Source organism: Cebus imitator, unplaced genomic scaffold (genome assembly GCF_001604975.1).
Source record: "Cebus imitator isolate Cc_AM_T3 unplaced genomic scaffold, Cebus_imitator-1.0 Scaffold309, whole genome shotgun sequence".
Lineage (NCBI taxonomy): Eukaryota > Metazoa > Chordata > Mammalia > Primates > Cebidae > Cebus > Cebus imitator.
Window position 1 is genome coordinate 2,562,124 of NW_016107624.1, and position 25,584 is coordinate 2,587,707.

Below are 25,584 nucleotides of genomic sequence, written 5' to 3' on the forward strand. Positions count from 1 at the left end.
CCGGGGGAAGAGTTGGGAAGGATGGGCCAGAGCTCCGGGCAGTGTGCGAGGCGCACGCACTGGAGCCTGCAGTCTGCGTCCCGCACCCCAGCAGCCGCGCCATGAGCCGTGAGTGCGACCCCCGTTCCCCGCGTGCCCAGGAATTTTCTTGGCCTCCTAGCGGAGCCTTGAATGCCAGGCTCAGCCCCTCGTCTCTCTCCGCTGCAGGGAGTCTCTTGCTCCGGTTCTCGCTGTTCCTGCTCCTACTGCAGCTGCCCCCGGTCCTGCTCGCGGACCCCGGGGCGCCCACGCCAGGTAGGCGACCCCATCTCTCCCCACGGTAACTCCCGATCCTGTGCCCCTGGCCTGCTTCGACTCCTTCCTCTCCCCTCCAGCGGGCCCAGCTTCCCCTTTCTGCTCGCGGTGCCTGAGCAAGGGGACTGAGGCTGAGTCTGTTGGTGGGATGGGAGCTCTCTGAAGCCCCCCGGGGGTGTAGCCTTGGCTAATGGGCTATCGAGTTCTTTTAGGGGAAACGGCAAACTGGGATCTGGTGCCGACGTGGGGAGAAGGGACAGTCCCTATCCATCCCCCTCACCTGTTCTGGGCCCCCAGATGTCTAAGCAGCCTCCGCGCCCAGCAGCCCTGCTGTTTCCTACAGGGGCCTCTTTGGGAGGAAGCCACAGGCATCAAGGGGAAATGAATTCCCTTTCTCCAGCCTCTAGCCGTCTGGGAACCATCCTGATTCCTATTGCCAGTAGAGACGGTCTCCCCTGGTGAAGACTTCAGGAGCAGATGGGAGATGGAAATACAGTTAGGAGCCAGGGTGCTTCCTCTGGGGTTTAACCCTCACCTAGGAGGCCCCCACTGAGCAGATGGGGAAACTGAGGCTCAGGAGGTGCCACGATCCCCCAGGCTCACACAATACATGGTGGGCCCAGGATCTGAACTCAGGTCTGTCTGCCTCCGCACACTTCGCAAGGTCTTTCCACAGAAAGCTGCTTCTACCCACAATGGACCCTGAGCCACTTGGGGAGGTTGATGGGGAAATTCCACCCCTCCCTTCCCCATGCATGTGCCAGGTTCCAGGTGAAGGAATTCAGCTCCTCACTCAGCCAACCTTCCTCCCCCAGCTTACTGAGTGTGTGTGTGTGTGTGTGTGTGCATGCACACGCGCGTGGGTCCCAGCTGGACATAGTTTCCTCCACCACCTAGCTGTGTAAAGGCTCTAAAATGAGGCCCAGAGAGGGCAGGAGGGGGCAGAGGTGATCTGCTCTTTCTGCTGCGGTGCTCTAAGGGTCTGTGCGTGGAGGAGAGAGGAAAGATATGTACATGGACTTGGGATTAGACCAAGTTTCCTGAAGGAGAGGCTTCGGGTGGGTGGCATTTAGGGAACTCAAAGAGAGAATGGAGGTGCTCTAGGAAAGGATTTGGGTTGAACAAAAGTCTGGTTTGTGGATGGAGGAAAAGAAGACTCATGTGGCCAGCACTTTAAAGTTTACAAAGGTTGGTCGTAGACATCCACTTCTTTGGTGTTCTCAACAGCTCTGCCAGAGAGATGCCTTAGACCCACTACAGAAGGGGACTCTGAGACCCAGAGGGAGTGAGGCCACTTGTCTGAGTCCTCGCAGTGAGCCGGTGGTAGGGAGGAGAAAGGTCCCATCAGGCTGCCTCGCTGACCCATCAGTCAGTCCCTGGATCAGCCCAGCACTTCCTCTGAGGCCCCGTCTGGCCCCATCCAGGCACCCGGGGTATGCAGCCTGCCCGCATGTTTTCTTTCTTAGTCCATTCACCAACGCACAATGAGCCATGGTCTGTGCTATTTGGTTTCTTGCCTTTTCTGTTTCCTTTTATATAATACGTGTTTAAACAGAATTGTTTTTTTCATTCCCAAGGGCTTGTGTATGCCAGTCCTTGGCTGGGGCCTGGAGACACAGAGCTGGGAGAAGCTTATAGGCGATGGTGGAGACAGAAATGCCACCAGGCCGTCCTGCAAGGGGACCAGGAGTGTGCGGAGCTCTGGGAGGGAGCAGCTGCCTCTCAGGGCAGAGAACTGAGGGAGGCTTCTTGGATCTGATGACATTTGGACTGGACCTTGAAGGAGGCAGTGGGTGGGGGAAACACTGAGAGACTCAACCACGAAACACCGTAGGGTAATTGGGAGCAGGAGACTGAGGATGGGTGCGTCACGTGGAGGTGAGACTGGAGGCCGGAAAACCGGTACCGAGGCTTCTGCAAGGATCTAGGAAAGAGCAAATGACAGGTGGAGTGGAGGGGCAGAAGGTCTGGGTTGCCCTCGTATTGCCAAGTCTGTGAGTAAACTGAGGCCCAAGCTACTTGGGCATCTGCTCCAGGAAACCAAGGCCTATGTTTTGCCCCTAGAGGCAAAGAAGATGAAGAGATGAGGGCTGCACTCACCCGAGAGGGCAGGCTGCCTACCCCGGGTGCCTGGATGGGGCCAGATGCAGCCTCGGAGGAAGTGCTGGGCTGATCCAGGGACTGACTGATGGGTCAGCGAGGCAGCCTGATGAGCCCCTTCTCCTCCCTACCACCGGCTCACTGCGAGGACTCAGACAAGTGGCCTCACTCCCTCTGAGCCTCAGAGTCCCATTCTGTAGAGTGGGTCTAACGCATCTCTCTGCCAGGGCTGTTGAGACCACCAAAGGAGTGGATGTCTACCACCAACCTTTGTAAACTTTAAAGTGCTGGCCACATGAGGAAGAGAATGCTGCTTCCACCTCTCTGGTGGGGAAGGAGATGGAGGCCAGCCTGGAGGCAAGGCTGTGCTGGGCGAGGGACCCTGAATGCTCAAGTCCTTCCCTTCTAGTCCCTGGACTTGACTCAGTGCCCATCTCCTAGACTGGGATAGGGCATGGCCTGGCAATCAAAGCTGCGTACCAGGCAGAGGGGCTTCAGGCCAGCTGACCCCGGCACATGGGGCAAGATCCCAGCTGCGCCAAGGCTGCTCTGCTGCCTGTGCCTGCTCTCACCAGCATCAGCTGTGTCTGTGGGCCAGGCAAGGGCTTCCCCTCTAGCTGGCTCTTCCAGCTGCGGGGCCCAGCTGTCTGAGTCTGGTGCAGTGGTGCTTAGGGGTGGGAACTGGGGCCCAGGCCGGATCAGTCAGGGTCCCCCGCCTTTTTCTTCTCTCTGGCTGCCAGGTCCCCAGAGCCTCTCTAAATATTATTCTTTAGAGGATTTGGGTCGTGCCTCTTCACTGGGCAGTAGTGCAGCCTGACGCCTTCGCATCCTGGAGGACTTGGTGTTCCCTGGCTGTGCCTGTCCCTTAGTCACGCTCGGTCCTGGACCTGGAGTTTTGACTTTTGGGCTAGGGGATCTTTCCTTGCTTAAACGCTTGGGAAGGTTCTGGAACCAGGCAGTCCTGGACAGCCCTCATCTGTGGGGACGGGGACCAGCAGCTCAGCCTTTCGGGTGCGTGCATCTTCTGTGCAGTGTGCTGTGCTGGTCACCTCTGCCTCTGTGTGTCCTGGGGACTCAGTGAGAGCAAGCAGAAAGGTTCTCTGCTGATGGGGCCATGGGTGGAGGGTTGTATCAATACAGATAATAGAGAGGGACAGATTGGCTCTACCCAGAGTAGAGGGCCTGGTCGTCGGAATGGAAGGCCTCCTTTAACCCACCTGCTACACCCACCTCATGGGATTTACGGAAAATTGAGGTTCTAGGGGTGGAAGGGACTTGCCCAAGGATGCACAGCCAACCAGAGCAGCCAGTCTCATACAGCTTTCCTGAGCAACTGCTTGGTGCCTGGCCATGTGCTGGGTGTGGGGGACTCCAAGTGAATTAGACTCAGTGCCTGCATCTCCCTGGTTCTCTTTGTTGGTGAACGGGGCTGTCCTCCACTGAGCAGCAAACTGAGTTGGTATGAAAACATGCAGGACTGAAGTTAGACCGAAGCAAGGCCTTCCTGCATGAATATTTCCTAAAGGTCTGGTTGTGGCAGGAGATGGTGATCCCTCTGGGGTCCTGGTTTCATTCGTTCAGGATTTTCGAGGTTCACTTTGAAGGAATGTGACACATCTTCCTCACCTGGGTTATTCCCAGTCTGTGCATCAAAGTGACTCTCCCTTTCCATCCCTTCCCCAAATCCCATCTTGGACACCTCCAGGAGGAGGAGGAGGGAGTTCAAGTCTTGGCTCCGCAACTTCAAAGCAGGAGAACCCGAGCAAGCCTCGCATTCCTCATTGCAGAATGGGGAGTCTCCCCTACCTGTCCTAGGGAGTGCTGGGAAGATAAATGAGTGCTGATGTGGGAAGTTGTGGACTTGGTTGGCTGAGCTCCGGCTTTCTGGCTGGACTGTGAGTGTCCGGCTGTGGTCTAGTGGCACCTAGTCTCCCCTCTGCCCACCCTGACACCCTGGGGCACCAGCGGCAGGCCCACTGTTGTCCTTCCTGGAAGAACTTTCCCTGCCCCAGAGCAGCTGATGTTTATGGAGAGAACGTGGGGAAGAAGGAGGGGGAAGCTGGACGGCTGGCCTGGGAGGGAGGAGCCTCAGCTCTGCACAGCCTCTCTTGGCAGGGTGGGTGTGGGCAGCAGCTCCAGCCTCAGCGTCTAGAGCTTGCAGCTCTTCTGCCTGCTGGGACGGAGCTCTAGGGCCAAGGCAGGAGGCCTTCCGGTTCCACCTCAGACAGCTGCTGAGGGGGCAAGGAAGATGAGGGACTCCCTTTGGTTGGGCTGGGGGTGGGCCAATCTCCCCACTTCATTTTATTTATTCCAAAAACATTTGTTAAGCTCTGGCTACCACATCTGGATCCCAGACCTGGGTTGAGCCCCAGCTGTGTGCATAGCCTGTGCTGAGGGAAGAGCAGGCTGGGGGAGGGAAGGGAGTCCCTTCTCCTGGAAGCTCACGGTGGAGAAGAGCAGGTTGAACTGGGACCCGGAGCCAGGGCAAGGGAGAGTGGGAGGAGAGAGAGTGTAGACATTCGGGGAAGCCTCCTGGGGGAGGCAAGGCGTAGGCTCAGCTGATTTGGAGGGAATCTATTAAGGAGGCCAACAGCCTGGGTAAAGGATGGAGACGCTGAGGGTTTGGGGCTTGGGGAGGGGCTAGCGCAGATTGCTGGAGCTGCAGGGACCTCTGGAGTTCATTCTGAGATCCGTGCCGTGGTAGGGATGGGAAATTGATCCTGGGGTAGGCCTAACCCCTGTGCCCTTAGAGTGATAGAGCTGGACTGGCCTAGGGGGCCTTGGGTGCCAGGGTTGGGAGCTGAGGAATGGGCACTACAGGGGCCCCTGGGCAGGTGAGCCAGCCAGACCAGCAGGAGGGGCAAGAAGGAGAGTTCCAGCAAGTGTGACAAGTCTTTTCTGGGGGAACCAGGTCTCTGAGCCAGCAAGGGGGCTGATCTTGAGGCCTTTGGCCTTTCTAGGCCTGTGGCTGGGGGAGGCGGGGTCTGGGATGCTGCCAGGCCCTTTCCCTGGATCCTGCCTGCCAGGTTCGCCTGTGGCTGCCTGATAAAGCCTTTTTGTTCAGCCTTCTTCCCTCGATCCCTCCCTCCGACACCCCTGCTGGGGCCATTGTGGGGCTGTGGGGAGTTGCCCTCAAGCAAAACTATTTGCATAGTTCTTGTGGTCCTTGCTTGTGTATGTGTGTGTGTGTGCATGTGTGTGTGAGTGTGTGCATGTGTGTGTGTGTGTGCTTGTGTGTGTGTGTGGGGGTGTGTGTATGGGTGGTGTTGCCCTCTTTGAGGTGGGGACCAAAAGGACTCTGCCGCCCAGGTTAAGCCCTATGCTGTAAAGTGAGGAGACTGGGACCAGGGTGGGGATTAGGGGGCAGGCCTCGCCCAGGGTCATGCTCTCTGACCTTAGCACCCTGAAATGACAGTGTTTCATCCTCAGCTGCTCCCGCCTTTCACTACCCTTTTGACCCACAGTTACCAATTGCACAAAGAATACACGTTCCCTATGACGCTGGCTTTGACGCCAGATAAGGAAGTATGTTTGTAGAAGGGAGCCAGGCGTTTTCTGTGTAAGGCTAGAGAAGGAGCCTCCTGCCAGGAGCCTGGAGTTTTGGGTCTGCCCAGCTCTGTTCTGTTTCCTTGGCCAAGTTGTCAGCTCTCCCTGAACCTCAGTTTCCTTCACTGGGCAGGGGTGGTGGCAGGGGAGGCGGGGGGGTGGGGGGTAGCAGGTCCTGCCAAACCTGAGGAGTTTCTCACTTTGCTGCTGAAGAATCACTGAGGCAGTGCAGATTTAGCAAGGGGGTGGCGGTCAGAGGGATCTGGGTTAGACACAGGGAAGGACTTCCTCACAGCTTCTTCAGGAGGCAGCAGGGCGGATGCCAGAGCTCCACATGTCCTCCAAGGAGGTTTTCCAGCCCTGTCTCTCCTATTCTCTTGGTCTGTGACTTTCCTCAGGATCCCAGAGTGCGGACCCTACCCTGATGTGGGCCAAGCCTGAGCCCACCTGAATGGGTGCTGAGGCAGCTGAGAACTTGAGTTCCCCTCCTCCTGCACACCCACCCTCTGTCCCCAGGGTTCTGGAAAACTTCTTTCTTAGACTTGGCTGCTGAGGCTGTGGGGGTGGAGTGGAGGTGACGGGCGTTTTGCCTGGTGAGACCTGTGGGGTGATTGGTCTGGCTTTCCCTTTTTCTGGCCTCAATTTTCCCATCTGCAATGTGGGCATTATGATACCTGCTGTTCTCTGCCTTCTGCAGAAATGGAGGGATGGTGAGGCGTCTCATTTTCCTAGTGTCCGGGTGCTCAGAGCGTGGGGTGGTGGTCTGGGAGAAGTCCCTCTCCTCATCCTTGTCCCTTTTCTGACCATCCCCCCAGCCCTTGCTGCTGGACTCTGACTAGGCAGGAAGTGAATGCTCTAGAAGCCCACGGCTGTGGTGCCTTATCAGCTCTTTCCTAACCTTCAGTGTCACAGCCTGGGTTCTGGACTCTTCCCCTGCTGCCATTTGGTGGCAATAGGGAGGGAGGGGGACTTCCCCTGGGGGCCTGATGTGGGCTAGGCTGGAGTTCCAGAGCAGGGCCTGGAAATGGCAGGGTGGGGGGTTTATGTTCACAGCGGTGGGAACAGGGAGGGCCCTTGGGGGAACTCTGAAGCTCTGGCACCCAGTGATTCAGGACGGAGCTGCAGTTCACGTCCATGCTTCTGGCCCCTCATTCCCCCATCACGGCTAGATGAGGGTCAGGAGGCCACCCCCGCACAGTCTCTGATCGCCATTTCTCACCCACAGTGAATCCCTGTTGTTACTATCCATGCCAACACCAGGGCATCTGTGTCCGCTTTGGCCTTGACCGCTACCAGTGTGACTGCACCCGCACGGGCTATTCCGGCCCCAACTGCACCATCCGTGAGCTGGGCCTTCAGCCCCCACTCCTTCTCTCCTGAGCCTTCCTGCTCCCTGGGCCCCTTCTCCTAGACCCCAACTTCCTACCCTCCTCTCTGGCCGTGGCTCTGTTCTCTTTCCTTACCTGGCTCTGCCCCAGTCTCTGACCTGGCTTCAGTATGAACTCTCACTCTTGGTTCACCCTCCCTCCCTGCTTCTGGGTTCCGTGGGGAGTCTTCACCCCATGCCCTGGCCCCTGTCCTCATGCCTGGTTCTGGCTCTGTCATGTGTCCTTGTTCCCAAGATTCCATCCTTACCCGCTTCCCCATAGGTACCACCCTGTTCCATCCCAGTCCTCGTCCTCAGTGCCCCATCTTCCACCCTGGCTACTTCGGGTCCTGCCAGGAGGGACCAACTGAGTGACTCCCACTGCCCCTGCAGCTGAGCTGTGGACCTGGCTCCGGACTTCATTGCGGCCCAGCCCCTCTTTCACTCACTTCCTGCTCACGCATGGGCGCTGGTTCTGGGAGTTTGTCAACGCCACCTTCATCCGAGAGATGCTCATGCGCCTGGTACTCACAGGTGGGTATGGGGCAGGGCCCCTGACCTGGGGCAGCAAGCAATCCTGCTAGTCCTTTGGATTCTGGGCATCTGATAGGGGTAGTGGGTGGGGCAAACCTATGATGCCAGATAAAATAAGCCTCAACCCAGGAAGAGGCAGGAAGAAATGGGTGGAACTCAGGGTGGAAACACCCTTATCGCTAATATTTTTGCTTTCTGCAGTGCGCTCCAACCTTATCCCCAGTCCCCCCACCTACAACGCAGCACATGACTATATCAGCTGGGAGTCTTTCTCCAATGTGAGCTATTACACTCGTATTCTGCCCTCTGTGCCTAAAGACTGCCCCACGCCCATGGGAACCAAAGGTAAAATGGGATGAGTAGCTGGGCCTGGGGATAACAGGAGGTGTTCAGTTCTCCTCTTTGGGAAAAATCAAGCAAAAGAACAACTATTGACCCATTCTACAGATGGCTAGACCAAGGCAAGACACATGACATGTCCAGAGCCTGGGCTGAGAACAGGAAAGGGCAGCAGAGGGTCTTGCCTGAGGTCACCCAGAGTCAGACCAATGTTTCCATAGTTCCAGGGTGCCCCTTTGCTTAAGCCATTTCTAATGATGACTCGGGTCCTGCTAGGGTGGAAGTGACTTAGAAGTTGAGATGTAGGAAGGAATGAATAGTGAGCTATTTATTGGGTGCTAACTCTGTGTTTGGTTCTTTACAAATGTGAATAGTTTTACACGCTTCATCAGTGTAGGGTACAAATAAGTCACATTTTTTTCTTTTGTTGCTCAAGACTCCACTTGACTACACTGGCAGGGTTTTTTTTTTTGTAAGACCTTCCCATGACACCCCTAATTATTTAAAAACCTGGGATATTACTCATTTGAGACCCATCAGTTCAGCTTCAAGTACAGAGAAGGCAAGAGAGGCTCATCAGTCCATCGCTGCTGTACTTCAGTTCCTGCCACGTGATGGCGCTGTTGAACGCCAGCCCTGTGCAGCCCATGGTTGTGTGCTTTTACGGGTTGTGTGCTTGCACCTGTATTAATGTCCCCTATGTGGGTCTTGAGAGCACTACTCTGATGGTATTCAATCACATGGTTAGCTGCTCTTCCCAAAGCACGACCATTCTACCAGGATAGCTGGGTCTTGCCAACTTTGCTGAAGTCAACTCTTTCCCAGTGTCAGTGAGTGATGATTCCAAATTTTGGTTGGCAGATCACTCCCTCTAACTTCACTTTTGGTGGATTTTCTTTAGCAGTACTGATATTTTTTTTCTGCTAGAGGAACCCAGTCAGCCATCTTAATCCAAATAATTTCTGTTGATCTTGAACCTTCAACATCAGGGCTCACATGATGATGCATCGTGAAGAGATGCCTTTACCAGAACTCAAAAAATTGTATTCTTTTCTGTGAGGGCATTGGATAACAACTCATTTGAACTGACATAATTAAGGAAGGCATCTCAATACTCAAAGGATGACTTGTCTTTACGTCAGACATAGAAAGATTGGCATCATTTAAAATAGGTTGACAGGGCCAGGTGTGGTGGCACATGCCTGTAATCTTAGCACTTTGGGAGGCTGAGATGGGTGGATCAGTTGTGCTCAGGAGTTCGAGACCAGCCTGGATGACATGGTGGGACCTATTCTCTACAAAAGAATACAAAAGTTAGCTGGGTGTAGTGGTGTGCAGCTGTAGTCCCAGCTACTCAAGAGGCTGAGGTGGGTGGATCAATTGAGCCCAGGAGGTTGAAGCTGCAGTAAGCCATAATTATGCCACTGCAGTCTGGCCTAGGCAATAGAGTGAGACCCTGTCTCAAAAATAAATAAATAAATAAAATTGGTTGGCAAACTACAGCCTGCAGGCCAAATTCAGCTCACCTCCCCTTTTGTAAATAAAGTTTTACTGGAACACAGCCAGATGCATTTGTTTATGTGTCATCTATGACTACATTCCTGCTATAATAGATGTGACATGTCTGTATGGTCTGCAAAGCATAAAATGTTCACTACCTGGCTTTTCCAGAAAAAGCTTGCTGACCTTTGATTTAAAAAATTCTACCCACTGGTTCTCTGCTATGCTTACATGATCTCTTGCAATCCTCAGATCCACTGTATCAAATGGGTATCATTTGGACTTTTTTAAAGATGGAGAAATTGGCCGGGCGTGGTAGCTCACGCCTGTAATCCAAGCACTTTGGAGGCCAAGGCAGGCGGATCACCTGAAGTTGGGAGTTCAAGACCAGCCTGACCAACATGGTGAAATCCAGTCTTTAAAAAAAAAAAAAAGATGGAGAAGTTGACACTCTGAGAGATGAGGCAACTCATCTGTGTTCACACAGCTAGCAAATGGCATAGTCAGTTGCAAATGCAGGCTACCTGGACTTAGGGCAAGGGAGTTCATGTTTGTTTTTTTCTGTTTCTTTATTTCTTTTTGGTGAAATGTTTCATTATGGAATAATTACACATATACACAAAAGTTGAGAGAAAAGTGGAATAAATGATATACCCATCTTTCAGTTTCAACATATACCCACAATTTCTTTATCTTATTTCATCTCTCTCCTCTCATATTTTTATAAAGTATTTTAAATCAAATTCTAAAAATCATGCCACTTCACCCGTAAATACTTCTAGGGTCTTTTGGTAGAGAGTGGGTTACCTGGTGGTGGTGGGGAGGTGGTCCTGAGGAGACCACTCTGGGCTTCCTGCTTGGGCCAGTTTGCCTGGTGAGCCCAGGTGTCCCCAGGGCAGCAAGATCCAGACAGGAGAAGCTATTGCTGTTTCCTACCTCCCAACCAGGGAAGAAGCAGTTGCCAGACGCCCAGCTCCTGGCCCGCCGCTTCTTGCTCAGGAGGAAGTTCATACCTGACCCCCAAGGAACCAACCTCATGTTTGCCTTCTTTGCACAACACTTCACCCACCAGTTCTTCAAAACTTCTGGCAAGATGGGTCCTGGCTTCACCAAGGCCTTGGGCCATGGGGTGAGTTCCTGGGAGGGGTTCAGGACTGCTTTGGACCTAATTTGGCACACACGTGTCATGGACAGTGGACCAGAACCCTGGTGACCGGAGGGAACCCCTCTCTATCCACAGGTAGACCTCGGTCACATTTATGGAGACAATCTGGAGCGTCAGTATCAACTGCGGCTCTTTAAGGATGGGAAACTCAAGTACCAGGTAGTGCTGGGCTAGAGGGTAGGGCAGAGGGGAGGGTCTCCCATGGTCTCCCTGGCGAAGACTGCTTGGGGGGTCTGGGTCATGTCCTGAGAGGGCCAGCCCCAGGAGTGGGAGGCGTGTGCCAGGAGTGACAGTATACCCTGGGAGGAGGCAGCAGGTACAAGAAGTCAATGAGGAGCAGACGTGGCACCCTCGTGTCAGCTGGGGAGGTGGATTTTGGAGCTCAATAGGAGATGAACATTTGTAGTCTGCATTTATTTATTTAATTATTCCATAGTATTAATTGGACATGAGAATATACCTGGCACAGGTGATTGAACAGCGACCATTATAGTTTTGGGCCCTAGCCTCAATAAACCACAGACAAACTCTAGGATGCTCATTCTGTGAGGGTTTTTGTCTAAATCAGCACTGTCCAACGGAAATATAATGTGAACTGCATGTATAATTAAAATTTTCTAATGTCCATATTAAAAGAGGGAAAAAGAAACAGGTGAAATGGATTTTAATAATATATTTTACTTAAGGCAATATGTCCAGATTATTAGCATTTTAACACGTAATCAATACATTATTAACAAAACAGCTCACATTCTTTTTTTCGTGCTGAAGCTTCAGAATCTGGTGTATTTTTCACACTCACAGAACATCTCAATTTGGATGCTCAGTTTTCACTGGAGTGATGGAATCTGTATTTGGATTTCATAAAATGTACAGCTGAAGTAGAGTCACATGCCCAAGTTGTTCCACACATACTTAAAGGTTTTCCAATAGCTGAAGTATCAGTTTTAAAATTCAAATAGAAATTTTAAAAAACCCAAATAAATTAAATAACATTCAGTTCTTCATTTACACTAGCCAAATTTCTAGTGCTCAGTAGCCACACTTGGCTAGTGGCTACCATATTGGATCGTGCAAATCTTAGGCAAGCACCAAAGCAAAGCTCGATGCTGAATCTTTATGGCTAAGAACATACTTGGCAGCTGGGCGCAGTGGCTCACGCCTGTAATCCAAGCACTTTGGAGGCCAAGGTGGGCAGATCATCTGAGGTCGGGAGTTCAAGACCAGCCTGACCAACATGATGAAACCCCATCTTAAAAAAAAAAAAAAAAAAAAAAAGGAACATACTTGGCATATAGTAGTCTCTTGGTATATATTTAATGAATGAATGAAGAAGCTGCCATGTAATTAGGTAAACTTGTAGCTGCCACCAAGCAGAAGCTGTTAGTGCCACTAGAGTGTTTGGATGATGGGTGAAACTTCCCTAGGAAGTTACAAATAAGCCCAGAATTGCATGAAGGATGAGGAGGAGTTAGAGATGCTAGGAATGGGAGAGGGCTTTCCAGGTAGAGCTTAGCAAGTACAAAGGCTTAGAGGTAGAGAGTAGCTTGGTGACAGCTTGGTGACTTGGAGGGATTGTAGGAATGGGAGAGTTTTCTGAGCCTAGTGATCAGCAGGAGGGTAAGAGTGACTTTACGGGAAGGTGGAGATGTCTGTGGGGACCATGTTAAGGAATTCTAGTTTCTGCGAAGAGCAGAGAGAGTATTTGGAAAGGATTTAAGTCAGCTCATGATGCAAGATTTTGTTATTTTTAAAGGTTTGTTTTTTTTTTTTCTTTTCCTTTTCTTTCTTTTTTTGCTTGGGTGCAGTGTAGAAACTGGCCTGTCTGGGGATAGGAGTAGACATACGGAGACCACTTAGGGAGAGGAGTCAGAGTGGAAGATGAGGGTGGGTTGCCTGAGGTAGTGGTAGTAGAGATGGAGAGCAGGGGACTGATTTTATGAGAGACTTAGGAGGTGGAGTCAACAGCCTTGGCTGAGGGGAACTGGCAGCTGGAGGCAGGAATGGGAGGGGGTCGGCTGTGGGCAGCTGCAGGCGACCCCCCAACTCCAGGTTGCCAGGCGGCCCCATCCCGCAGGTGCTGGACGGAGAAATGTACCCTCCCTCCGTAGAAGAGGCGCCTGTGTTGATGCGCTACCCTCGAGGCACCCCGCCCCAGAGCCAGATGGCCGTGGGCCAGGAGGTGTTTGGGCTGCTTCCTGGGCTCATGCTGTATGCCACGCTCTGGCTGCGCGAGCACAATCGTGTGTGTGACCTGCTGAAAGCTGAGCACCCCACCTGGGGCGATGAGCAGCTCTTCCAGACGACCCGCCTCATCCTCATAGGTGAGGACTCCAGACCTGCCCTGCCTTGGAAGGTCATGCCCTCCATCACAAGATGCAGAGGGTAGGGGACTTAGAGGTGGAGGCTGAGACTAGAATCCTTGCTCTTCTGCTTAGTAGCTAGAGGACCTTGAGCAGGCCCCTCAACCTCTGTGATCCTCGGTCTCCAAATCTGTACATTGGGGTGAATGATTGTAAGGATTTGTTGAGGTGATGAATGGGAAGGCACCTAGCACATAGTAGGCCTTCAGAAAATGGATGACTGTGATGGTTGATTATGAGCTGGGTGACTCATAGCACATCTGATTAGCCACCCTGAGTCTCAGTTTCCCCCGTGTTCTGCACCCAGATGCACACTTGTGGTCCCCAGCATGTGCAGGGTCAAACTCCAGCTTGCCCGACCTTCAGGAATCTTCCTGTTCCCTTCCCTGCATGTATCTACCTTCTTGCAGTTTGGTAGCTTCTAGGTGACTCAGGGACAGGATATTTTTGTGTTCCCTACGGGGGCGAGTCTGCAACCTAAAATGTCAGATGGTTTCCTGCTTGGGAGCTTGGCCCCTGACATCCCTGTCCAGACCATATTCGCTATGAGTCACCAGTAACTCCCTTCCCCCACCTCTGGGCACCACTGGGCATGGCTGGTCCCAATTACAGACCTAATTTACTGGAGCTATGAGGGGCCAGGCACTGGGAATAGGAAAAGTCATTAGACAGAAGAGGGGCTGGTTCTGAAGTTTCAGCATCGCAGAGACCTTGACCAGAGAGAGCTGGAGGCTGCCCAGCACACTGGCTGGTGACGAAGCTGTGACCAAAGGCAGGACTCCTAGGCCACCACACATCCAGTGCTTCACTTAACTCCCCTGCAACCTCATGAGCCAGGTATGATTACCCTGTGAAAATCAAGATTCAGAGAGGTTAAGTGAATTCTCCAGGGACAATCAGCTGATGGAGACTTGAGGTCTGGTTGCCACCAAAATGTATGCTACTTCCACTCCATCACAAGGGGGGCTCTTCTTGAATGGGAAGGGGTTGCAAGCCTCATTCTGATCTTCCGTGACAAGGGAGTATTGGAAAGGGATTCTCCCCTTGCGTCTACACTTACTATTCCTACTTCCGGCTGACATATATGGACATCCCCTCTCATGCCAGGTGCTGTGCCAGCAATTTCACTGTATTTACTGTCTACTTCTCTCAGCAACCCTAAAATAGTATTGCACTGATATTATTATTTTTTTTTATTTTCAAGATGGAGACTTGCTCTGTTGCCCAGGCAGGAGTGCGATGGCACAATCTCGTCTCCCTGTAACCTCCATCTCCCGGGTTCAAGTGATTCTCCTGCCTCAGCCTCCTGAGTAGCTGGTATTACAGGTGCCCACCACCACACCTGGCTAATTTTTGTATTTTTAATAGAGACGGTGTTTCACCATGTTGGCCAGGTTGATCTTGAACTCCTGACCTCAGATGATCTGCCTGCCTCGGCCTCCCAAACTGCTGGGATTACAGGTGTGAGCCACAGTGCCCGGCCGCACTAATAGTATTATGACACACATTTTATAGTTAAGGAAAGTGAGGTTCTGAGGGATTAAGTGACTTGGCCCAAGCTCAGGTGGCTGGAAATGGTAAAGCCAAGATTTGAATCCAGGTCTGCCGATCCTACAGTCCATGGCTCCAAGTCAACTTGCATAAGCCAATTTGTCTAATGGCTAATTGGCCTAAATATCATTTTCTTTCAATATCTACTTGCCCAGTTTTAATTTGGTTACAGAATGTTCAATTTGCCTCTTCCCTGGCTTTTTGCTTTCTAGCTGGTTATAGCTACAAAGAGGGCAGAGGAAAAATTTATTTATGAGAATTCTGTTATCTAAGAACGGATAGGAAATACGTTTTTGGAAATATATTTAGGGCTAGGCTCCCCTTCTGTCCTTGGTATCTCTTTTGCCACTGTAGTAGCTCTGAGTGGTCTCCTCGAAGTCCCCCTCCATCACCGAGGTTGTCAGCATGATGACAACTTTTCCCAAGTAAATCCTCCACTTTTCCATCTTTCGTAGTCTCTCCAACTTCCTTTAATGGGCTTTGGGAGGGAGATCGCAAAACCAATTCTTGGACACCTCCTTTGGATGTCCTGCTTAGCTGGCCTAGAACCTCCCTCTGAAATGTGGGAGTAGCCGGTGCTCTTGTCTTGAGACCTCAGTCAAAATGGACCAGAAGTTCTATTTTCACATCCTGTTAGAAGGAGACAATATCAAAGTGGCCAAACAAAATTAGACATCAACAGCGAGGTCAGGTGTGGTAGCTCATACTTGTAATCCCAGGGCTTTTGGGAAGCTGAGGTGAGAGGGGTGCTTGAGGTCCACAGCTCGAGACCAGCCTGGACGACATAGCCAAACCCCATCTCTTAAAAAAAAAAAAAAAACTGAGTGTGATGGTACACACCTGTGGTCCCAGCTACTTGGGAGGCTGAAGTGGGCAGATTGCTTGAGCCTGGGAAGTCCAGGCTGAAGTGAGCTCTAATTACACCACTACGCTTCAGCTTGGGTGACAGACCAAGACCTTGTCTCTAAAGCTAAAAACAATCATCAACAACAACAACAAAGAGACCAAAAGCAAGCTGTTTTCATAAATTGGGCTGCTTTCCAAGCTGGGCATCTAAGTCACGGTGCTTGGCTGACCTTATTTCCAATCTTCCCCTGCCCAGGAGAGACCATCAAGATTGTTATCGAGGAGTACGTGCAGCAGTTGAGTGGCTATTTCCTGCAGCTGAAGTTTGACCCAGAGCTGCTTTTTGGTGTCCAGTTCCAGTACCGCAACCGCATTGCCTTGGAGTTCAACCAGCTCTACCACTGGCACCCCCTCATGCCCGACTCCTTCAGGGTGGGCTCCCGGGAGTACAGCTATGAGCAGTTCTTGTTCAACACCTCCATGTTGGTGGACTACGGGGTTGAGGCCCTGGTGGATGCCTTCTCTCGCCAGAGAGCTGGCCGGGTAAGCCCCAGAGGAGTGCTGGTGAGGGCAGGTGGGCTGAGGGGTCCAAGTCCTAGTTCCTATTCTGTAAAATGGGGGTAATGTCACTTTCACAGGGCAGTTGTAAGCATTCCTGCTTGAATTCTTTTGTTTATTTGTTCATTCCATAATACCAGCCATTACTCCAGGTACTGAGGATGTAGTGGGAACAGGACCTATGTGGTTCTTGGCTCGTCTTTTAGTGCTTACAACCTAGAAAGTGGTGGCAGTCATGTAACAGCTAACAGCATTAGGGCACTTACTGTGTGTAAGGCGCTGTGCTCAGAGCTTCTCCTATGTTATCAGAATTCTAAGAGTGTGTTAGAAACCACAGTACAAAGGCCCACCATGCTGTGGGAGTCAGCGAGGGAATTCTGACCCAGAGTTGGGGGTTATGGGAACAGAAGGTGATGTCTGAGCAGAAATTGGAAGGAGGGAGAGAGATTTCCCAGGGTAAGAGGTAGTGTTCATGGCAAGGGATGGCATGTCCCAGATAGAGGGGACGATGTGGGTGAAAAGCCTGGAAGTCAGATGGCATGGCAATTTAAGGAACAGGAGGACATTCAGGGCACGGTAACATATGTAACAGTACCTGCCTATGGTGTTTATTAAATCATAAGCCTCTGCTATGGGCCGAATTGAGTCTCCCCCAAAGTTCATATGTTGAAGTCCTAACCTCCAGAACCTTAGTATGTGACTGTATGTGGAGACAAGGTCTTTAAAGAGGTAATTAAGTTTAATTGAGGTCATTAGGGTGGGTCCTAACCCCGTGTGACTGAGGTCCTTATAAGAAGAGGAGGAGATTAGATCACGCACACAGAGGGAAGGCTACGTGAAGATGCAGGAAGAAGACAGCCGTCTACAAGCCAAGGAAAGAGGCCTCGGGAGATACCAACCCTGCCCACACCTTGATCTTAAACCTGCAGTTTCCAGATGGAGGAAATAATTTCTGTTTGAGAACTCAGCCTGTGGTATTTTGTCATGGCAAATGAACGCATTCTTTTTCCCGGGAATTCCTAGCCAACTCCTTCTTTGATCTCCCATTCTCCACATTCGGAAGCTCCTGTCTGCTGCATCCGAGTCTCTGACTCCCCCATTGCCTCCCAGTCCTCGGCTTCTCTCTAATCCTTGTCCCTAAATCCTGCCATGAAGTTGTGGCACACGTGAGTTTCCGTTTCCTTCTGGTAATTTGACTGAAATTAGCATTGCTGCTGCCGGTGGGCAGCTGCTGGCTGCTTTATGGCCTCTTTGTGGGTTTCTTTATGGTCCTTTGCGGGGACACAAGACAGGAACAGAGACAATGGCCTTTGTGTGGGGCTGGATGGTTTTCAAAGCATTTTCAAGGAATGACCATAATGATATGCGTGAAAAGCCCTTGCATGGTACCTGGCACAAGGCAGAAAGGCCGCAGAGATGTATTGACTCCCAAGATCTTTTTAAAAATAGAGATGGGGTTTCGCCATGTTGTCCAGGCTGGTCCTGAACTCCTGGGCTCAGGCAATCTGCCCACCTAGGGCTCTCAGTGCTGGGATTACAGGCAGCTCTCAGGATATTAAGAAGAGTGAATAATGATAGTTCCCATGTGACAGACACTGAGATAACAGCTTTGCATAGTTTATCTCATTTAGATTGACCACAGCTAACAGCTTTGCATAGTTTATCTCATTTAGATTGACCACAGCTAACAGCTTTGCATAGTTTATCTCATTTAGATTGACCACAGCCATATCAGGTAGATGCTCTTCCCTTCCCCATTTTTACACATGCAGGAACTCAAATTTAGCTCCAGCAGCTGCCCAAGGTCCCTAGGCTTAGTTTCCTCAGGCTGCTGCAACAAAGTACCACGAGCTGGGAAGCTCAGAACAACGGATGGAGGCTGGAGGTCTGAATTCAAGGTGTCAGCAGGGCCGTGCTCCCTCTCAAGGCTCTATGCCTCCTTGGCTTCTGACGGTGGCAGGCAGTCCCTGGCGTTCCTCCGCCTGCAGGGGCATTGCTCCATCTCTGCCTCTGTCATCGGTGGTGCTCTCCCTGAGCTTGTCTTTCCTCATCTTAGAAAGACCATTTATTGGATTGGAGCCCACCCTAATCCAGTAGAATCTCATCTTAACTTGATTACATTTGTGAAGACCTAATTTCCAAATAAGGATGCATTCACGGATGCAGAGTCAGGACTTCAACACATATTTAATATTTTGGAAAACACAGTTCGACCCTCAATAGCTCTGTAGCTTGTAAAGCTGGAATTGGCACCAGCCTCTGCTTGCTTTGCTCGTATGATTTATGATTTCATCCAACCATGCCTTTCTTTTCTGCCCAATTTACTGTTCTATCAAAGTGACTGTCTCTTAAACATTAACATTGTTATTTCATCCTAAGCACCAGAACTTTCTTTTCTTTGTTTCTTTTCTTTTTTTTTGAGACCGAGTCTCACTCTGTTGCCCAGGCTGGAATACAGTGGTGCGATCTCTGCTCACTGCAACCTCCACCTCCCAGGTTCAAGTAATTCTCTGCCTCAGCCTCTCCAGTAGCTGGGATTACAGACATCTGCCACCATGCCCAACTAATTTTTGTATTTTTAGTAGAGATGGGGTTCACCATGTTGGCCAGTCTGGTCTTGAACTCCTGACCTCCTGATCCACCCACCTCAGCCTCCCAAAGTGCTGGGATTACAGGCGGGAGCCACTTTTTTTTTTTTTCTTTGAGGTGAAGTCTTGCTCTATTGCCCAGGCTGGAGTGCAGTGGTGTGATTTTTGGCTCACTGCAACCTCCACCTCCTGGGTTCAAGTGATTCATCTGCTTCAACCTCCCAAGTAGCTGGGATTACAGGTACCTACCACCACACCAGACTAATTTTTGTATTTTTAGTAGAGATGAATCTTTGCCATATTGCCAGGCTGGTCTTGAACTCCTGATCTCAAATGATCTGCCCGCCTCGGCCTCCTAAGGTGCTGGGATTACAGGCATGAGCCACCGTGCCTGGCCAGCACCAGAGCTTTCTTTAGACTAATGTGCCTTAACTGTTAGTAATCAGAATCTTTTTCTTCAGCCTTCTTTATCTCACCAGGCTACCTGGGCTTTGAATCCTGTTTTGGGAAATTACACCTGTTGGTGTAATTCAAAGGATTAGGGAACAGTGTGAGCCACAAGAGAGGTCCTCCTGGCCCACTCCACACTTGGTGGCTCATGCCTGCAATCCCGGTATTTCGGGAGGCCATGGTAGGAGGATCGTTTGAGGCCAGGAGTTTGAGACCAGCCTGGGCAATATAGTGAGACCTCTGCTCTACAAAAATAAAATAAAACAAAATTAGCCAGGCTTGGTGGCACTTGCCTGCAGTCCTAGCTACTTGAGAAGCTGAACTGGGAGGATCGCTTGAGCCTGAGAAGGTGAAGCTACAGTGAGCGAAGATTATACCACTGCACTCCAGCCAGGGCAACAGAGTGAGACACAGTCTCAAAAAAAAAAAAAAAAAAAAAAAGCCCACAAAAATGAGGAAGCTGAGACTCAGAGGGGTTTCCTGAGAGAACATGACAGCAGCAGGCCTGGGGCCAGGTCTGTAGCATCACAGCTGCCAGGCTGCTCAGCGCTCTCCATCCTAGCTCAGAAAGGACTCTCACTGGAAGCTCTTGCCTCAGGACCTTACCCAGGCTTCCCATCGGAGGACTCCCAGACCACTGCTGTGCTTATCTCTCGGCAGATCGGTGGGGGCAGGAACATGGACCACCACGTCCTGCATGTGGCTGTGGATGTCATCAGGGAGTCTCGGGAGCTGCGGCTGCAGCCCTTCAATGAGTACCGCAAGAGGTTTGGCATGAAGCCCTATACCTCCTTCCAGGAGCTTGTAGGTGAGCAGCTGTTTCCTGGATGCACTCCCTGCCCTTGAGGGACTGGCAGCAAAGTCAGGGAGATATCAAGGAAACAGAACGGGACAATACCTGTGGCAATGTGTAACCAGACTTACAACGGGTGTGGAAGCGCCATGCTGGGTGGTAAATAATCCTGCTTGGGGAGAGAAGGTGACTTTTCAGCTGGGTTTGGAGAATAAATGGCGTTTTCCAGTGGGAAAAGAGGGAGGAGTATTTTAGGTAGAGCAACAGAAAGTACAAAGGCACAGAGGTCAGACAGCAGGTATCTGGGGAAACAGTTGTAGATGTGGCTGGAACAAGGATCTTATGTGGTAGCGGTGATTAGTGATGGGAGGTTGGTGCCCAACCATGTAGAATCTTGGTTTACATACTAAATATTTTGGGTTTTATTCTGTCTAGTGCTTTCCAAGTACCCACTTATGGGCCAGCTGCATAAGAATCATTTAGAAAACTGATTAAAATACCAAATCTCAGATGTCTCTGCTATAGATTCTGGTTCAACTAGCCTGGGTGGTGCCCTGAATCTGCATATTCATATGAATAGAGTATATTTATATATACATATATATATATATATATATATGTACATACATACATACCTATACATCTATACACACACACATGTACACACACACACACACACACACACACACACACATATATTTCCCCTGAGATCCTCAGATGTTGGGCAGCCAAGTTGCCAACGCTTGTCACATATAATGGGGAGCCACTGAGGCAGGGCGTGACATGGCTTGTGAGAGTTCCCACTGGAGGACGGATATGAGGAACCAGGCAGGGAAGGAGGGAAGCTCCACATCTGTCTCCCCTTGGCCACCATTGTGAACATGTGGGTACTGCAGAGTGGAGCAGATTCTGGGATCAGTGCATGATTTTCCTGTGATCCTGGAACAGCAATCTTTGTTATTCTTTACATGACAAATGGTCCCCAGGGGCAGAAGGAACACTGCCACTGAATTTCTGTTGAGATTGGACATGTTACATCTTTGAGCTCTAGTAATGAAAGGGCTTGGCCCAGGTTAAGGTCTTGAAATCTGCCTATGAAGGAAGCAAGATGGGGAGCATTCTCCCTGCTGCAATGATCAGGTAATTAGGGCCCAGAGATGTGGGTTGAGTTGCTTAAGGCTACAGGCTGTTTGGTGACAGATGGAGGCCCCAGACTTTCTCTTTAGTAGCATTTTCCTTTCCTAGACCCAGTCCCTGAGGAGGGGCAATTTGTGCTTTTCTTCTTGACCCTTTTCTCCAGTATCAGCCAGGCCAAATTCTAGGGCACATGCCCAGTGGCTCAAGTTATTCTCCTGGAGTCCCTGTTATCCCCAGAAAAAGGTAGACCTGGAAGGGTCCCACCCCAGGTTGACCTTAATGGCATCATGGATCTGACGCTAGCCTTTTCCCCTTTTCTCCTTGTAGGAGAGAAGGAGATGGCAGCGGAGTTGGAGGAGTTGTATGGAGACATTGATGCATTGGAGTTCTATCCTGGGCTGCTTCTTGAAAAGTGCCATCCGAACTCTATCTTTGGGGAGAGTATGATAGAGATTGGGGCTCCCTTTTCCCTCAAGGGTCTCCTAGGGAATCCCATCTGTTCTCCGGAATACTGGAAGCCGAGCACATTTGGCGGCGAGATGGGCTTTAACATCGTCAAGACGGCCACACTGAAGAAGCTGGTCTGCCTCAACACCAAGACCTGTCCCTACGTTTCCTTCCGTGTGCCAGACGGCAGTCAGGATGAGGGGCCTGCTGTGGAGCGACCGTCCACAGAGCTCTGAGGGGCAGGAAAGCAGCGTTCTGGAGGGGAGAGCTTTGTGCTTGACATTCCAGAGTGCCGAGGCCAGGGTTGATAGTCTCAAATGCTCATTTTCTGGTTTGGCATGGTGAGTGTTGGGGTTGACATTTAGAATTTTTGAGTCTCACTCGTTATCTGCACTATTGCGATTCTGTTTGTCCTTCCAGAATGCCGAGTTCCTTGTTAGCCCTTCAGATGGTTAGGAGTGGTTCTCATTTGGCCTGCCAGAATACTGGGTTCTTAGTTGACAACCTAGAATGTCAGATTGCTGGTTGATTTGTAACACCGGCATTCTAGAATGTGGAGCGCCTGATGAAGTCTTCTAGAAAGTTCTGGGGTTCTTATTTTGCATTCCAGAATCTTGACTTTCTGATTGGTGATTCAGAGTTTTGTGTTCCTGGCTGCTGATGATCCAGAACAGTGGCTTCTATCCCAAATCAGTCAGCATCTGAATGTCTAGAATGTGGATTTGATTCATTTTCCTGTTTAGTGAGATATCATAGAGCGGGTGATCAAGAATGTCCAACAAGAATGTATTCCCTGAATCTGTGCCTGCACTGAGGGGGGAAGGAGGTGGGGTTTTCCTCTTGGGATCCCCCTTACATCCTGCTCTGAGGATGTAGAGAGAACAGGTGGGCTTTATTCATGCCGTTGGTTGGAAGCTGCCAGAGCTCTGTTCCCATCCAGGTCTTCACTTATGGCAGCTGTTTCTCATGAAGCTAATAAAATTCACTTTCTAAAGTTGCCTGTTACATATCTCTTTTGGCCCCGTCCCCCAAGGCAGAGGCAACACAGGAATGTGGCTAGCCTTTCTCCTGGCCGAAGCTGGGTGTGCTAGAGTTTGCAGCACGAGACTCCGCTGGGATCCCTGGGCCCATCACTGTGTAGATGTGTTACCACTCGCGCTTCATTTCTCCCTGCGGGCCAGGCACTGGCCTTTTCAGGATGCTCTCCTAAAATACCCGTTGCCCCAGCCCCGGGAGATGTAACATTCAGTTCCCACCATCTGATTAAAACAATTTCCTCCCTTGCAGAGCGTACAACAGAGGAGGCACCAGGGAGGCGAGCACATACTGTGTGCCAATTTCACACTTTTAATTCTCATTTGTTCTCACACCAACAGTGTGAAGTGCGTGGTATAATCTCCATTTCAAAACCAAGGAAGCACCTTCAGAGCTCAGGCTGAGTCCAGAATTTGTGCTCCTCTTGATTTCCGGGTTGACTCAATTCCAGGCCTGTCTGGCTCAGGGTCAGAGACAGAATGGTGGAGTGCAGCCTCCACCTTATATTCAGGCTGCTCATTCAGTCCCAAATGTGTATTTTCCTAAGTGCTTACTGTGCGCCAGTTCCTGTTAACAGGTGTGGGGACACAGCAGTGAGTAATCAATGCAGACAAGGCTCTGCCCTTCGGGAGCTCACACTCTAGTGGCAGAAAAACAGACAATAAATAAGGAAACGATGAAATAAGATATATGCAAGGTGGGTGTGACTTCCCTTCTAACCCCCTCTGCTCTGTCCTCCCCTCCTGCAGTCTCAAGACCAGAGACCCAATAGCAGTGATCTCAGGGCAGACAGTCCCCTGTCCCTCCACTCCAGCCCCGAGACCTTTTCCTCAGGATCTCTATAGGAAGCAGAGAGAAGAGACAGTGGTAAAATGAGGGGTTGAGGGAAGTCCTTGGGGTTAAGTCTCCTATCTTATAGTCCAGAAACTCCTGTTTCTCCTCAGTTGGCTGGAAACTGCTCCCATCATTCCTCTGGTTCCTGTTGAATGCAGAGAATGCAATCCTTCCCTGCTCTCGCAATTGCTCTGACGTAGAAAGATCCTTTGCGTGCTGGAAGTGTCCATAAAGAGGTTGTGCCCTGTCCTTGCTTGCAGATTCTGTTTCCCTTCTTCTGCTAATACCTCTTACTTTGCTTGAGAGTACTCTCCTCTCTTATTAATTTCAGTCTTGGTGGTTCTATCAGGGGTGCATTCTGGCCAAGGGGTGGGCCTGTGAATCAATCCCCAGCAATCAGACACCTTCTCCTTCAAAACTGGCCCTTGGATATTGAGGTCATTGACGCTGATTCATCCCCACAGCTGGGTCTGACAAGATGGTCCATTTGTTCCTGCTTCTGAGATCCCCAGGGCAGCCTGGATTCCTGCCCTTCTGAAGACTTTAGCTTTTCCTTCCATCCAGTGGCCTATTCCAGGGATTCCTCTTTTGCTTAAATCAGTTGGAGTTTGTGTCTGTTGCTTGTAATCAAGCCTTTATAGCTGCTGGACTGAGTGACACAAGCACTTTAATGGGCTGGAGGGACTTTTAATCAGTGAAGATATAATCAGACGAATGTTTTAGAGAGATCACTCTCAGGAAGGGTGGACGACAGCAGAGGACAGGAAGCTGGCAGAACTGAGGAGGCTGCAGCTGTGGTCCATCCAGGAGCTGATGGCAGCTGGGGCCAGAGGAAGGGCTTTGGGGATGGAAGCACGGGACAGGTTCCAGAGTATTCATCTCCTGAATGCAGGTGCCTAGATTAGGTAGACTTTGCTTAGTATGGACAATTGCATGTGAAAGTTTTGTGAAAAGAAACAGGCTAAATGCACCTAGAAAGCTTCTTCAGAGTGAAGAAACTTAATGCTTGTAATTGGAACACTTGTCCCTGGAGTTCTGATTTGGTGGCTGTGATGGTTGGTTTTATTTGTCACTTTGGTTGGGCTGTAGCACCCAGTTGTTTAATAAAACACTAATCTAGGTGTGGCTGTGAAGGTATTTTGTAGATATGATTAACATCTACAATCAGTTGACTTTAAGTAAAGGAGATTACTTAAATAATTTGAGTGAGCCGCACCTAATTAGTTGAAAGACCTTAAGAACAAAAACTGCAGTTTCCTGGAAAAGAAGAAACTCTGTCTCAAGACCGTAGCCATTGACTCCTGCCTGAGCTTCCAGCCTGCTAGTCTGCCCCATGGGTTTCAGGTTTCCCGACCCCAACAGCTGTGTGAGCCAATGACTAAAAATAAAGCTACATACAGCCATCCTTTGGTATTTGTGAGGAATTGCTTCAGGGATTTCTATAGATATCAAAATATGTAGTTCCTCAAGTCCTTATATAAAACAGTACAGTATTTACATGTAACCCATGTGCAGTCTCCTGTATACCTTCAACCATCTCCAGATTACTTATAATACCTAATAGAGTGTAAATGCTAGTTGTTATACTGTACTTTTCTTTGTATTATTTTATTGTATTATTATTTGAATATTTTGATCTGCAGTTGGTTGAATTCACAAATATGGAATCCATGGATATGGAGGATCTGTATCTATATTTATATCTATATCTACAGATATGGAGGAGAGGTATATATATATACACATACATATATATATATACTCATGGATATGGAGGAGATATATGTATATATATATATCTCTCTTCCATATATATATTCAAGACTGAATATATACATATATATTTCATTATAGGACATATAATAAATATGTATATTTATTTCTACCTCTCTCAGTAATAATACAGGAACAGAAAACCAAATACTACATGTTCTCACTCATAAGTGGGAGTGGAATGATGAGAATATACGGACACACAGTGGGGAGCAACACACACTGGGCCTGTTGGAGGGTGGGAAGTGGGTCACCAGGAAGAATAGGTAATGGATGCCGAGCTTCATACCTAGTTAATGGGATGATCTGTGCAGCAAACTACCATGGCACATGTTTACCTATGTAACAAACCTGCACATCCTACA

At 50.1% G+C, this 25,584-nt stretch overlaps 1 protein-coding gene across 1 annotated transcript; it reads left to right on the forward strand.

Moving 5' to 3' along the window:
* PTGS1 (prostaglandin-endoperoxide synthase 1) lies at positions 1–24,849 on the forward strand. Its single transcript, XM_017503351.1, has 11 exons — positions 1–108; positions 208–294; positions 7,166–7,282; positions 7,700–7,840; positions 8,042–8,185; positions 10,627–10,808; positions 10,920–11,003; positions 12,922–13,168; positions 15,861–16,147; positions 19,861–20,008; positions 21,458–24,849. The coding sequence occupies exons 1-11, from the start codon at positions 102–104 to the stop codon at positions 21,811–21,813; spliced, it is 1,800 nt and encodes a 599-aa protein (XP_017358840.1). The 5' UTR covers positions 1–101; the 3' UTR covers positions 21,814–24,849.
* Positions 24,850–25,584: the final 735 nt, after the last annotated feature.

Excerpts from the sequence above, each read along its gene's own strand:
- PTGS1 (XM_017503351.1), top strand. Across the intron at positions 295-7,165 it reads CCCCGGGGCGCCCACGCCAG|TGAATCCCTGTTGTTACTAT; the intron begins GTAGGCGACCCC and ends TCTCACCCACAG. Across the intron at positions 7,841-8,041 it reads CATGCGCCTGGTACTCACAG|TGCGCTCCAACCTTATCCCC; the intron begins GTGGGTATGGGG and ends TGCTTTCTGCAG.